Source organism: Talpa europaea, assembly GCF_964194135.1.
Source record: "Talpa europaea genome assembly, chromosome: 1".
In the NCBI taxonomy this organism is placed as follows: domain Eukaryota; kingdom Metazoa; phylum Chordata; class Mammalia; order Eulipotyphla; family Talpidae; genus Talpa; species Talpa europaea.
This window is the reverse complement of record NC_140073.1, coordinates 5,645,233-5,659,019: the sequence shown is the minus strand read 5'-3', so window position 1 is coordinate 5,659,019 and position 13,787 is coordinate 5,645,233. Positions and strand designations below refer to the sequence as shown.

Genomic DNA, 13,787 nt, shown 5'->3' with positions numbered 1-13,787 from the left:
CCTCTGACTCTCCCCACTCCCGCCAGGAGCCTCCTCTTCCTCCTCCCTCCACTCTGAGCATTAAAACCACTGAGGCCAACTGGAAATGACCCAAGTGCCCATGAATAGGTGATGGATGAACAGTGGAATGTCCACTCAACGGGCCACTGTTCAGTATCGAAAAAGAATGCACTGTGTGCAACATGTCACATGCATAGAACACAAAGTAACTACATGGAAATAGGTAAAAGGAGATGGACCTCCCCCAAAAGCAAATACAATGTGATTCCATGTATATGAACTTCTAGAAAATGCAAACTAGTAAATGGAGGCAAAACACATCAGCTGTTATCTGGGGGTGGGGGGTGGAAAAGGGAGAGATTGAAAAGGAGAGCAAAGGAGGATTCGCAAATGAAGCCCTGTTGGTTATCCTGGTTGGGTGATGGGTTTGTGGGTGTGCACTTATGTCAAGACCTATCAGATCATCTGTTCTAAATTTGTGCAATTTATTATATGCCAATTATAAGGGTGTTATACCTCAATCAAGTTCAATAAATGGCTCCAAAAATCGTGTTTTAAACATTAAAGAAGCATAAGCAACATCCCAATCAGTGTGCGGTTCAACTTGCCACATGGTCTAAATAAAGTAAATCACAGGATATAGAGAAATCCCCGGGGAGGCTAAAGATATGCAGTCTAGAATTCTGGGGTACCCACCTCCGTTGCCTGCTTTACTGACTTGCCGGCACCCTCAGGCTTGGGTGTTGCATCGCACTCTCCTTTCTCATTGGCTGTGGTCTCCAGGGTAGCAGCTGGCTTCTCCCTAGGAGAATTGTGCAATCAGGACACAACTAACACTCTTGCACAATTGCTGGAAATCTGTATTACTCCAGACTGGGAATCTATGATACCTTTCAGTTCTGAAATTCTAGGAAACCTCTCCCCATAAGCTTGTTTCTGTGACACCATTAGCTGTCATATAAAATAACTGTTGAGGGACCTCCCTAGTGGCACAGGGGTTAAAGACACAGTGCTATCAAGCTATCAGCAGCCGCTGGGACATGAGTTCAATCCCTAGCCAGGGAGGTGACCCACTTGGCACAGCAGACGTCTCCTGTCTCCCCGCTGCTCCCCTCAGCAGTGTATTTCAGTCGATCTGCCTGTTCTGCTCCCCACTTTCTTTGGTGAATCCTCTCACCCCTTACCCCTCTTGCCTACATCCCAGTTCTTGTGTGTATAAGTAAATAAATCTTTAAAAATAAAATAACCATTGAATGGTTTTCTGGCAATTGTTTAAAATGCTCATGGTAGCAATGACTAGTTTCCAGGGTTGGGGGGCAATTTATTGGTTTTGCTAACAATCTTTCCTATATGGTATCAAAGTGATATTTGCATACAGCTTTTTTTTTTTTTATAATAGTGACAGTACAAAATGACTTACAATGAAATGCAATCAGTCCCTTCCCCTTCCCTTCTGCCACAGTCCTTTCCCAGCCCTGCTGCTCCCCTTGGTATCTCAAACTGCCTCTTCCAATAATTAGCTCCACATTTCTGGAAAATCGTGTTAAGCCGCAAGAAGACTGCTCAGGTCTGCAAGCAATGGGAGAGAGAAGGGCCTATTCTGTCCCTTGAAAGAAAATGCCACGGGCGAGGCGTGCTTCTGGAGTGCAGAGCCAACAGGAATGCATCGGGGCCATGAAGATGTGGGCTTGAGTCCTGGCTCTGACACTTGCTGTCCAGCCTTGAGCTAGTAAGTTCCCAGGGGTCTGAGCCTCAGCTTAATGATCTGTAAGCTAGAGGTGATAATATCTAGAGCACAGAGTTATCAAGAGGGGGGCTTCCCTGTGCCACTCCCTTCTCTGGTCCTAGGGCTACAACCCACAGCCACACAGCCCTCCCACCCCCAACCCCCTCTAGCCCAGGCCTTGTTACTAGCAGGCCCACACCTGCCTTCAGCAAACTGGTTGGTGGTGGGCTGGTTGGCACAGAAACACCTCAAGATTTGTTTTTCAGACCTGCCAGCAGAGGGAGTGATGAAGACCGACCTGTCCCCGCAGGAATCTTACCCCTGCTGGGCGCTTCTGCCCTGCTCAGTCAGGCCCTGCGGAGGCTGCTTGGGTGAGAACTGGGCCAGCGCCTGCGATGCCTCGGAGTCTTCTAATTCAAGGAGGGGGGAATATTATTTCAACCACAATCCCCTGCCATGGAGGATGAACCCCATGCCAGGAGAGTCTGAGTGAGCACCTTGACCGCCATACCCAGGTGGGTGAGCTCTGGCCTGGGCAGGTGGTTCGGGAAAGCCTGCAATGCGTGCTCAGTCAAGGGGCTGTGGGACCAGGTTAGAGAAGGCTCAGTTCCTTGGAGACTTTGGGATTCCCTGGCACAGCGTGGGGAGGATGAAGTCAGAGTTGCCTCTGTTCTGGAGGAGAGAAACCTTGGGGCTGAGGCTGCCTGGCTGTGAGGCTTCCTCAGAGCCTCTTAGAGCTCCCTCCCGCCGGGGGAGGCCATTGCTCCTGTAGGCCCTGGAGGGTGGACGCCAGAGACTGCCCCTGGGCGCCTGGCTCGCCTAGACTCGCGGCAAGCGATCATTTCCATCATTTCGGAAACGTGCGCTCATTCCCAACAACCATCGCCTGCTCGTCACATATCTACGACCCAGAGCCTTGGAGGCATCTATGGCGACTTTCCGGGGATCCGGCGGTGGGGTGCCCGGGAGAACTATTCAGAAGGGCTCCAGGCCAGGACGCGGTGGCTTGATGGGGAGGGGCTCCATTCCTGGGGCGACCGTAGGGTCGGGGGGGGGGGGGGGGATAGTTGAATGTCAAGGAGGGGTTGGTGGTTGTCCGCCCACTTACCCGCCGTCCTCAAGGAGAGGCGGAAGCGGGGTAACCTCGCAAGGCGGAGCCCGCCCTCCCCCGTGGCGCGGGGGCTCAGACCCATGGGCTGCTGCGGTGGCCCCGCGGGTCCAGGCCTCTCAGAGGACAGCGCCGGCCAGTGCCCAGGTGGCGCAGCCTCAGGTCAGCGGAGCCGCGGGGTGGAGGTCCAGGCGGCAGCGGCAGCGCTGTGAGGAGCTACTGGGGGGGAGCGAGGAGGCGCGAGGAGGGGAAGCCGGGGCGCGGGGCCAACGGCAGGTGCGTGAGGCCAGAGGCGCGCGGGGTGACCGGCCCCGCAGAGGGTGACCAGCGGCTGAGCACGTCCAGTGAACAGAGGGGTGCTTGAAGGTCCAGGAACCTGGGGGCCTGTGGGGGAGAATACTGGGAGAGGAGGCGTAGGGGATTCACCTGGAATGGAAGGGAACGCAGAACCGGACGCGCGAAGGCCAGGGGGTGGCACCTGACTCGCGGAGACCTGAATGTGATGGAGCGGACCGACGTGGACCCGACGGACAAATGACATCTGGAGAGTGGCCGAGGCCAGAAGAGTTAAAATCGTGAGGCAGGAGTTAAAATCGTGAGGGATTTTTGGGCCTCCCTGGTGGGGAGACCACAGCCACTGCAGCAGGAGTTGGATCACTGGCCTGCCAGGGAGCTACCCACAGGGTGCAACCCACAGGGTGCAACAGACCTCTCCTGTCTCGCCGGCTGCTCCCCTCGGCAGTGCATTTCATCTGCCTGTTCTGCTCCCCACTCTGTCCCTGGTGAATCCTTTCACCCACCCACCCCCCACCTCTGGCCTGTACCCCAGCTCTTGTGTGCATAAATAAAATAAATCTTTAAAAAAATCGTGAGGGATTATTGTAAGAATTCTTGTTGATGTAAGTTCCACCAGCGCTGGGTACTGTCCTATTTAACTTTTCCAGGTGAATGCAAGCAAAGTAGTATGCATGACGTTTTCACTGCCACAGATCACTAGGAAGGTTGAGGCCTTTGCATATATCAATTAAGTCACCTAGTCTAAAACATTTTGTTATGGCAGCCAGAGCAAACTAAAATATCCTCCCTCCTGGATTCACAGGCAGGAACTGAGGCTGGGATGGGAGTGGGGCACAGGGGCCATGGCTTATGGCCACATGGTTGGAGGCTGGGACCAGGGCCCAGATGGGCTCCAAGGACCTGCCCAACCGGTTTCTCCACCTTTGGTTTCTCCTCCCACTGTGTGTATAGATTATTCTTTCTGAACACACCTCTGGTCAGATTTCCCCACATAAAGCACCTTCAGCAGCCCAGTCCCAACTACCCAGCAAGATCTCAACAAACTCCGGTCTCCTGGCCCCAAGCTGTACCAGCCAGGACCCAAGTCAGAGCTTCTCAAACATCAACTGGCAGCAGAATCGCCCAGAGCTCCCCAGGCACTGCCAGCAGAGCTTCCTCTTCAATGGGCCTGGGGTGGGGCCCCCAAATTTGAATTCCTGATGAACTTTCAGGGATGCTGATGCTGACCTGGAGAGGCCTCTCCCCAGACCCATTAGTCTCCCCCCCATCAAAGGACAGCTCACTGCCCCCCCCACCCCCCCAGGGCCAGGCACTGGAGCCTCTGCCCGCCTGGTCTTGCCAGGGATTCCCTGCTGCCAAGTCTGACGCTGTGTTCAGAGTTGATGAGATCTCCCAACTAAGGATAAAGTTGACAGGTTGTGCTACTTTTTAAAGGGGAAGCCTTACTGGAATTTGAAGCAGAACTGCATCGCAGAACTGCATCGACTCTAGTGCAAGTTCATGGGGGAGCTTGGTAAACATGCAGATGTCTGGATCACCCCCAGATACAGACCTCTCTGGAGACCCTCTGATGTGGCATCCCCTGGCATGTACAGATGTGCGAAGGGAGCCCAGAGGAGGGGAGTGACACGTCCCAGAGTACATAGAGCCCAGGCAGAGGAGAACCAGGTCTTTGTGGGTGCCGCTGTGTGCCCCCCCACCCCCACCCACTGCCTTTGTCCTTTTGCTCTTCTCTCTCCCTCCCTTTTCTCCTTTCCACCCCACTTTTTGTGACCCCCACTGGGCCCTGGCATTTGCCACTGAAGCTGAAATGGAGTCCCCAGGGAGACTATAAAACTTGCAAAAGCTAAAAGAGTGGGGGAAGAGGCAGGGGAATAAGGGAAGGAGAAAACCTCTGTGGGGAGCAGAGGAGGAGCCTGAGGCGCACTCAGCAGTGAATGGGAGGCTGCGGCCAGGTCAGTGGCTGCGGGTGGGTGGGGAGCCTCCAGGAACCTGAGGTGTGGGACCAGGGGTCTCTGCCCACCCACCCCTGCTGCCTTCGGCGTTAGGACCCTGCAGGGCGCAGGTAGCACTATCAGCTGGGAGAGCTGTGCCGGGCACTTAGGATCCGGTTGGGAGAGGTGAGTCAGTCCAGAGGGGGCAGGGCCCCTGGAACCAGGATCTGCAGCCTGAGTTGAGGTGAGCCACTGCCCATGGCACCTGGAGAAAAGCTGGATCCTCTTCCAGACCCCTTCATCCTGCAGCCGCCTGCCTTCCACCCGGTGAGCCGCCCCTTCCACCGGGAACCACCTAGGTCTCAGAGCTCTTCCCTTCCAGCTGGCCCAGACCCCACGTGGGAGTGGAGAGGGCCTCAGCCTAGCGCCTTCTTTCCCCAGCACCTGAAGATCTGAGTTGAGCTGAGCATCTGAACTTGGCGAGTGGCCGATGGGCATCGGGGTGGATGACTCTTAGGCTCGCAGGGTCCTTGCATTTTAAAAGTAGAGCCTGGAGACCCAGCCCCTGCTTAATGAAGGGTGATTCAGAGGCTTGAGGGGGGGCTATGGCACTGGGGGAGACAGTGATGACTTAGGAAGGGACATCTGCTCTCCCAGGAGAGCTGGTTAATTACAGCACAGTTCTTGTCAGGCCTGGTGCCTGGAGGTGGGAGAGGCTGAAGTTCTGAGCTAGGACCTGGGCTCTCCCTCACCTCCCTGGGTGCCTGAGTGCTGAAGACCAGCCTCAGCAAAATGTCGTGTCAGGAGTCCCTGAAAGGATGAGACGGAGTCAGCGAGAAAACTTAAGGGCTAAGGGGAAGGGGATGAGGTAGTGAAGAGACACTGACACTTGATGAGGTGCAAGTATCTTCTACTGAGGGACTCAGCAGGTCTTTATTCATTTTTTGCAAGCAGTGAGATGACATCATCATATGCACAGAAGCAAAGCAGAAACAATCAGTACGTTCTTCTCCCATAGACTTTTGGCTGCTACACGCTCTCAGCAAGAAGGCAACCTTCAAGGTTAATAGATAAAAAACTAAGCCTTACACTGAAATTCATTATTTCAGTTCAGACAGTTACCTAGGACAGTTGATAGCCGTTGGTACATTCCTATCAGCTAAAGCCTAAGCATCAAAAGATTCTTCTTATTCGCATGGCCTGCAGCTGGAGACCAGCTGCTTTCTGGTTATCAGCTAACAGGGTTTTCTACCTATAAGCTTTTTAACACAATTAACTTCATTTAAAAACTTTCCTAAGATTGGGGTCAGAATGGGGGGGCTGCAATTGTATGGGGAATATAACAATAAAATTTATTTAAAAAAAATAAAAAAAAATAAAAACTTTCCTAAGAAACTTCTAAAAAAAAGCAAAAGAAGGATTTACTATAATTGTTGTCCTGGATTGCTTGTCAGGCATGTTCATGTATAACAATTATTTCCATTGTCAGGCAGGCCAAATTTACAGTGAGTAATTTTTGAGCAGGTCTTTCTTTGTGCCATTTACTTACAGTATTCTGTACATATAATTTATTACCCAATGTACTTTCCGAGACGGTTTTTCTTATGTGACCAAGAACAAAAAAACAAAGAGATGCTTATAGGTCATAGATTAATCTTCAGCCCCACGGTGTGAGGCTCTTTGAGCTTCAGCCCCACGGTGTGAGGCCCTTTTTCTTAGCTGCTTGCCAGTGTCTTATCTGGCTGTGGCAGCAAGGCCCCCCACCCCAGCACCTGAGTAATGGGAGAAGCAGCCGCCCCATTTGCAGCTGCTTCTTGCTCTGCAGGCTGCAGTCTCCCAGCAGAGGGTAGCGCTGCGGGGGCTCAGCTCTTCCTAGGTGGCTTGGGCTACTGAAAGTTGCTGGGATTTGGAGATCCCAGGAAGCCTGAGGTACTGCCCAGCGCGCACCTGCTCACGGCCCACACCCACTCTGCTACACCTGCTCAGAGCCCTCTGGCACTCAGCTGCACTGAGCCTACAGAGGACGGGTATGGCCTCCCCACATTAACAGCCCCGGTTTCCTGGCAAGGACCCGGCAGACCAGACAGTGGAGTGTTCTGGAGCATGGGAGGGAAGGAACAATTCAGACACCAAAGTCCATGATGGAGAAGGTGTCAGAGATGCCAGAGCCTTGAAAGTCAAGCTAGATTTCATAGAGTGGAGGGAGAGTGGGGCTCAACCCCACCGGGTAGGGAGCTGTGCAGCATGTATTGTGTGGGGTGCCTGGCAGCTTCGTGGGAAAGGTGAGGCTGAAGGCAAGCTGGGCCATGGCTGCGCGTCCCCCAGGCATGCGCACGAGGGCTGCTCTCCAGGCCCAGCTTGTCCATCCTCCGCCTCCCGGGTCCCAGGTTCTGACCAATAAATGGCCCTCAGGAAGCCTTCTGGAGGTGGGGGTGGCACCCAGTGGACACAGAGACTCACTGGGGACACGGTTGCACCCTTGGAGCTGGGAGAGAAGCTGAGCTGGTGACCCGGGCTCAGGGACGGGGATGGAACATTTCAAGGAAAATGAATTTCTTTCCCGATAGGACATTTTTTATTTCAGGCACAAGAGCTGAGTTTTCTTCTTCTCTTTCCTCCCCCCCGCCCCAGCCTGGGGTCCTGACCCTTTTCCACCCATGTGGGGACGGCTTTCTCCCCATCCAGGTGGTTCCCTATGTCACGACAATCTTCGGTGGCCTGCGTGCCGGCAAGATGGTCCTGCTCCAGGGAGAGGTGCCTCTGGATGCACGCAGGTAAAGGGCACCCCGGGGGGCTGGTGCTCAGCCGAGGCACCCCACTGGGGGCTCTGAGCGGAGGTGCCCATGGAAGGCCTCCCCTCCCGCCAGGTTCCAGGTGGACTTCCAGTGCGGCTGCAGCCAGCACCCCCGGCCGGACATCGCCTTCCACTTCAACCCTCGCTTCCACACCACCAAGCCCCACGTCATCTGCAACACCCTGCGCGGTGGGCGCTGGCAGGCCGAGACCCGGTGGCCGCGCCTGGCCCTGCAGAGAGGAGCCGGCTTCCTTACTCTCTTTCTCTTTGGAGACGAGGATGTGAAGGTGCGTGGGAAGGAAGGGTTGGTGCTCAGCTGCGCCCTCCCGCCTCCTCCAAATACACCCCGTCACCGTGTTGAGGGGCAGGAGCGGAAAGTCCAGCACAGAAGGGGTCAATGGCCGCCAAGTCCAGTTCCAAGCGGCCCTGGGCCTGCGTGCCCTGGTACACACGGCGGCACGAAAGCTGTCTGGTGGCAGGGCCTGGAGGGGGGGACGCCAAGAGCACCCACAAAGTGCCTGGCACTGTTCCGGCATCAGCTCAGGGGTCCCCACGAGCACCCAGGAGGCGGGTGCTTCATTCTCCCCATCTGACAGCTGAGGGCCAGAGGACAGGGAGCGAGAACTTGGCCTCTGGTGTGAATTCCTGTCAGAGAGATGACAAAAGGTCTTCAGACTTCTGGGCGGGGACAGGCTTGGCGTTGCTGCCAGGAGGGAGGGGCGGTGGGGTAGGGGCTCACACAGCCACCTGAGCCTGGCCCCCTCCCCTGGGATGGGGGTGCAATGGGGAGGTCTGCTGAGGATGAGAGACACGTGGGGTGCTGTGTCAGGGTCAGCGAGGGCACTGGGGGGTCCCTCAGTTCCAAGACCAGGTTTGTAAAATTGGGAAGGTCACTTTAGCCCCCCCAAGCCTATAAACCATACCTGCCTCCAGAGTGGGTGAGAGTTAAAGAGGAGAACTCCAGGCAGGGGGCCAACCCCCCCGGGGGTCCTGAGCTCAGTGCTTCAGCCCTGCTGAGCCGCCCCCCGTCTCTCAGGTGAGTGTGAACGGAAAACACTTTCTCCACTTCCGCTACCGGCTCCCGCTGTCGCGGGTGGACACCCTGGGCATATCCGGCGACGTCTCCGTGAAGGCCGTTGCATTCCTGAACAGCAACGTGAGTTCCCAGCCCAGGCCTGTGTGGCTGCGGCCTCGGATTGCCCTGATGCCTGGACAGGCCCTGGGGCCCCTCCTGCCCAGACACGCCAGTTACAGCCCAGCGAGAGGGGGCCCATCAAGCCGTCAGAAATAGTGGGGTGAGGGGATGAGGAGACACCAGACGCAGCCCGGGAGCCTCAGCAGGAGTCTGTACTGGGGAGCATTCTGGGTAAGCAGAGGAGCCAGGCGGGGCCGGTGACTGGGAGATGTGGAAGGCGGGGCCCAGACAGCCCAGCTGGCCCTACCACTCCCACCTGGGGAGCTCATTAAAAATGCAGATTTCTGGAGCCCACGGCAGAGATTCTGACTCAGTGTGGCTGAAGTGGGACCGAGGCTTCCACATGTCAGAATGTCAGGCTTAAGAACCTCCTACAAGGCTCATGGGCAGGGTGAGGGGCCCTCCCTGGCGCAGACAGGCCTGAGTGAGCGGCTCTCCAGCTGGCAGAGGCCCTGAGTCCTGCTCGTTGCCTTTTCTCTTCCCAACAGCCCTTTGTGGAGGGCGGCAGTGAGTACCCTGCTGGACACGTGAGTCTCCTGAGAGCAAGACTGGCCCTTGGGGTGGAGCCACAGCTGAGCCGGGGTCCCTACCACCACCACCGTGTGGCCACCCTCCTGGGTGTGACTCACCTGCACCAGCTGCTCCTCCTTTCCACCATGGATACAGCTGGCTGGGCCTCAGGCCCTAAGGAAGACAGCTAAGACAGCTGGGGTGCTGGCTGCGAGGAGTGGGCAGGACCCCAATATTCCGATCAATGACCCTTTTAGTGGGAGCTCTCAATCCCCAGGTGGGCAACCCTGTAAGGCAGTGAGCTGGCCAGGAAGGCCTGCTGGGTAGAGGGGGGATGGGACCCCATGCTGGCCCCAAGCCTCCTAGTGGGTTAATGACAGACCCCCCTGTCGAGTTCCCCCTCATCTTCCAGAGCTGGTGTTCCTCAGAATGCAAGAGGGCCCCACTGGGGGCTCCAGTGACCCACCTGTGTTATTTCTAAGAGGGATGAATCCCAAATGTCCCCAATTTCTAGTAACAACAATAGTATTAAGGGGTGCTAGCTCACAGGACAAACGCCAAGTGGCCCCTGGACCCTCTTTCTTTCCCTGACAGCCTTTCCTGTCCGAGAGCCCGTGGCTGGTGAGTGACCCTCATCCTGCCCTATCAGAGCTGGGAGGGCCAGGGAGGGGGAGGTGGGGTGCAGCGCCACCTGGCGGGTAAGGCCCTGGGCAGCAGGGCTTCCCCTTCCTCCAAGGCAAACTGCGGGCCGCCTCTGGGCTGAGGCTCCCGCTCCATTCGGCCTTTTCTCCATTTACTCTGCACTGTGAGCTGATGTGTTTCTGTGCCCAGCCCGGGGCCAGCCCAAGCAGCGGTCAATCATCCCAGCTTCCAGCTGGTGGGGAGCAGCCATCATAGCCTGGGTGCAGCGATGGGGGACACAGGGGCCCGCCTGGGGAATGAGGGGGGTGGGGGGTCCTCCCTGGCCCCTTGAGAGTGGCCTTCTCAGTCATCTCCCTGTTCCTCCAGGAGGCGCCCTGCTCCCGTGCTCTTCCCCGGGGGCTCTGGCCAGGGCAGACCATCACCGTGCGGGGCCTGGTCTTGCCAGAGCCTAAGGAGTAAGTGTCCAGATGGACGGGAGAAGCCTGCATGTGCAGGCGGCGGCTTCGTATACATGTTTATTATATGCTGTTTTGTTGTTCCAAGAGGCTTAGCTCTTTCTCCTCCCACCACATATTTAATCCCCACTTTACACAGTGGAGCCGCAGAGAAGTAGACAGAGCCTGTGAGAGCCAGGCTGGGATTGGGACTGGGGGCTCAGGCGGCCTGCAGAGCCCCAGCAGCCCCACCTCGGGGAACGTCTCCCCCCAGAACACGCGGCCAAGCCCAGCACGGGCAGGTCCCAGCGGGGGCCTCGGGACGGGCCCTTTGCAGGTGCCACTGCCACCCCAGAGGACGCTGCGTCCCTGGCAGCACAGTGCCTGGCTTAGCAATCAGGGGGCCGGGGCAAGGCTGGGGCTGAGAAGTGAACCGGGAGGGCACAGGAGCTCAGTGGAAGCTGCTGACTCCTCCCACAGGGGACCCCCAAGCTCTGTTCCCCAAACCTCCAGCCCCTGTGGCTGACGCCCTGTCCTCCCCTCTGCAGTTTCACCCTGAGCCTGCGGGACCAGGCCGCCCACGTTCCTGTGACCCTCAGGGCTTCCTTCGCGGACAGAACTCTGGCCTGGGTCTCGCCCTGGGGACGGAGGCAGCTGATCTTGGCCCCCTTCCTCTTCTACCCCCAGCGGTTCTTTGAGGTGGGTCAACCCCATGACCTGCCCCTGGGGTGGTGGTGGGGTGGAGCACAGGGCTGCAGCCCCCTCCCGGACACTAGGGACTGCGTCCCAGGCGCCCGACCCAGGCCGGGAGTCATGCCTGGGGCGGGGGTCCTGCACCCAGAAACCCAGCTTTAATTAATCAGGGCGCACCCCGCATCCACTTACTGAAAAGCCCTCATGTCGCTCCAGCTTGAAGCCAGGGCTGAAGACCCCTCCTCCCGACGGGAGCAAACCCTGCTCTAGCAGGTAACCCTGAGGCCAGGGCTGGGAAGACCCTGGCCGGAGACCAGACGCCCCTGGTCCTGTTCTTTGCAACGCTGGGGCCCTGTGACTCCTGAGGGTTGGAGGGGCCCCTGAGAGGGCATGAGGCAGCGTCCTTTTCCTCTTGTCCCAGGTGCTGCTCCTGTGCCAGGAGGGAGGGCTGCAGCTGGCGCTCAACGGGCAGGGTGTGGGGGCCACCAGCTTGGGCCAGCAGGCCCTGGAGCGGCTGCGGGAGCTCCGCATCAGTGGCAGTGTCCGGCTCTACTGTGTCCACTGTTGAGCGGGACCCATGGACCTGGCCAGAGAAGAGGGGGGCCAGCCTGCTCCCAGCATGGCTTCTCCTCCCTATCAAACTAAACTGTATCCCCACATGCCAAGCAGGGCTGCTCCTGGAACCAGGAACCTGAATCTGTGGGGGCCCTGGCACCCCAGCTCTGCTCTCCACCCTCTGCCACTCCCCCCAGCAGCCTGGGATGGGTCTCCATCATCCTCCTGGCCTTGGCAAGGACACAGGCTTTCTGGCCTAACACAGACGCCCCAGTACAGTAGTTCAAATGGTGTAGATGCTCAGGTCATCCTCACCTAACAGTTCGGGAGAGAATGGCCGAAGAGAGCAGGCCGGTCTGCTCCTGGTGGACCCCAGGGTGGGCCTGGTCATCGTCTCACTGCCAGCTCAGCACCATCTGTGGCTGAAGCTCAGTCACCTCCAAATCTAGGTGCCCCCTCTGAGAAACAGGAAGTGGACAAGGTGCTTCTGATTTCACTAGCCCCAGGCCCGAGGAGGGACCATGAGCTCACACCCACATGTACTGCTCAGAGGGAGGCCAGAGGCCATTGGGGCAGGGATCCTAACACTGACTTTGGGGGACTGGAGGTGGCCCCCTGGGATGACCAGGTGCCTGGGTGCACATCTACGGCCATGAAGGAGAGCGCAAGGATCTGGTGAGGAGCTGCACTCCCTGTGCTAATATCCTCATCCTATAAGGAAGGAGACTCAGCACAGAGAGGCTAAGTGAAAGGGGACCGAGCAACAAGGGACACTGCAAGGCGAGAGAAGAAACAATTTAATAATTACTAATTACAAATTTTATATGTAATGACTCGTATACTGTACAGAGCAGTACATGTCATGTATTACGTAATAAAATCTACCACATGGCATCACATGTATAAATTTGTATTTTTAATACTTGTTTTAAATACTAATAATAGAAAGAATAAAACCGAATACACCAGCCATCCCAGTAGAGGAGATTTTGTGTTGAGAAACATCCTTCTATGCTGTTGGCAAAAATCTCATGTAAAGATGGCAAGAGAGGATTGTTTCCTTCTGACGTTTATCCAGTGTGCGCTGGTATTTATTTAGTTTGTGCATTTATCCCCCGCCGCCTCCCCCTCTACCCAGGAGCCATACATGGGGGGTCCCACCCGCCACACAGGTGAATCGTGGGAGCGGGTTGTGGTTCCACAGCGGAGTCTGCCCCCACAGGGGATGCCCAGGACCATCTCTCCCGAGCACGGGGCCCTGGAGGACTGAGCCCTCTGTGGAATGGGGCAATGTGAAATGTAGGCGACCACACAAGGCCTAACCTTGAGCCATCTCAGGAGGACAATTTAGGACTGTGGGAAAATTCCAGTCAAAAAAGTAGAGGCTGGTTCCCATCAGAAAAATAAGGTGTATGTACCCTTTGCACCTGGGCCCTGGGATGCGGTGAAACACTCTGCTGCTTGGAACTGCCTGTTTCTGCTGCTGTACTCCACTTGCTCTGGCGCTTGCACACTCCTGGATGCAGTTTTTAGATTTAAGAACCCTTATCACCCCTGCTTGGGGCTGCTCCCTCCGAGAAGGACAGTCGCTGGCCAGCTAATAAAAGCTTCTTCTTGGGCCTCCCTGGTGGCGCAGCGGTTGAGTGCTGGCCTGCGAAGCTGCCCACAGCCTCTGCAGCGCCGGTTCGATCCCCGGACACCGGCGAGGGTCCCAAATGGCGCGCAGACCTCTCCTGCCGCCCGCTGCTCCCCTCAGCAGTGTACTTCGTCATTCTGCCTGCTCTGCTCTCCCCTCCGGCTCTGGTGAATTCTCTCACCCTCCCGCGCTTCTGACTGTACCCAGTGCTTACATAAATTAAAAAAAAAAAAAAAAAGCTTCTTCTAAATCTGATCCAGACT

The 13,787-nt window shown here is 56.7% G+C and overlaps 1 protein-coding gene across 2 annotated transcripts; it reads left to right on the top strand.

The window, feature by feature from the left end:
* Positions 1 to 5,196: 5,196 nt before the first annotated feature.
* On the top strand, positions 5,197 to 11,901 carry LGALS12 (galectin 12; the record flags this gene model as incomplete). 2 transcript variants are annotated; one of them, XM_084246834.1, is made up of 9 exons in its annotated part: positions 5,197 to 5,392; positions 7,751 to 7,839; positions 7,933 to 8,146; positions 8,896 to 9,015; positions 9,543 to 9,581; positions 10,159 to 10,185; positions 10,573 to 10,661; positions 11,189 to 11,339; positions 11,755 to 11,901. In XM_084246834.1, the coding sequence occupies exons 1-9, from the start codon at positions 5,324 to 5,326 to the stop codon at positions 11,899 to 11,901; spliced, it is 945 nt and encodes a 314-aa protein (XP_084102960.1). In that variant the 5' UTR covers positions 5,197 to 5,323. The 2 variants fall into 2 exon arrangements, with proteins under 2 accessions (XP_084102960.1, XP_084102961.1); XM_084246835.1 differs by lacking the exon at positions 9,543 to 9,581 and having other exon boundaries at positions 5,348 to 5,392.
* Positions 11,902 to 13,787: the final 1,886 nt, after the last annotated feature.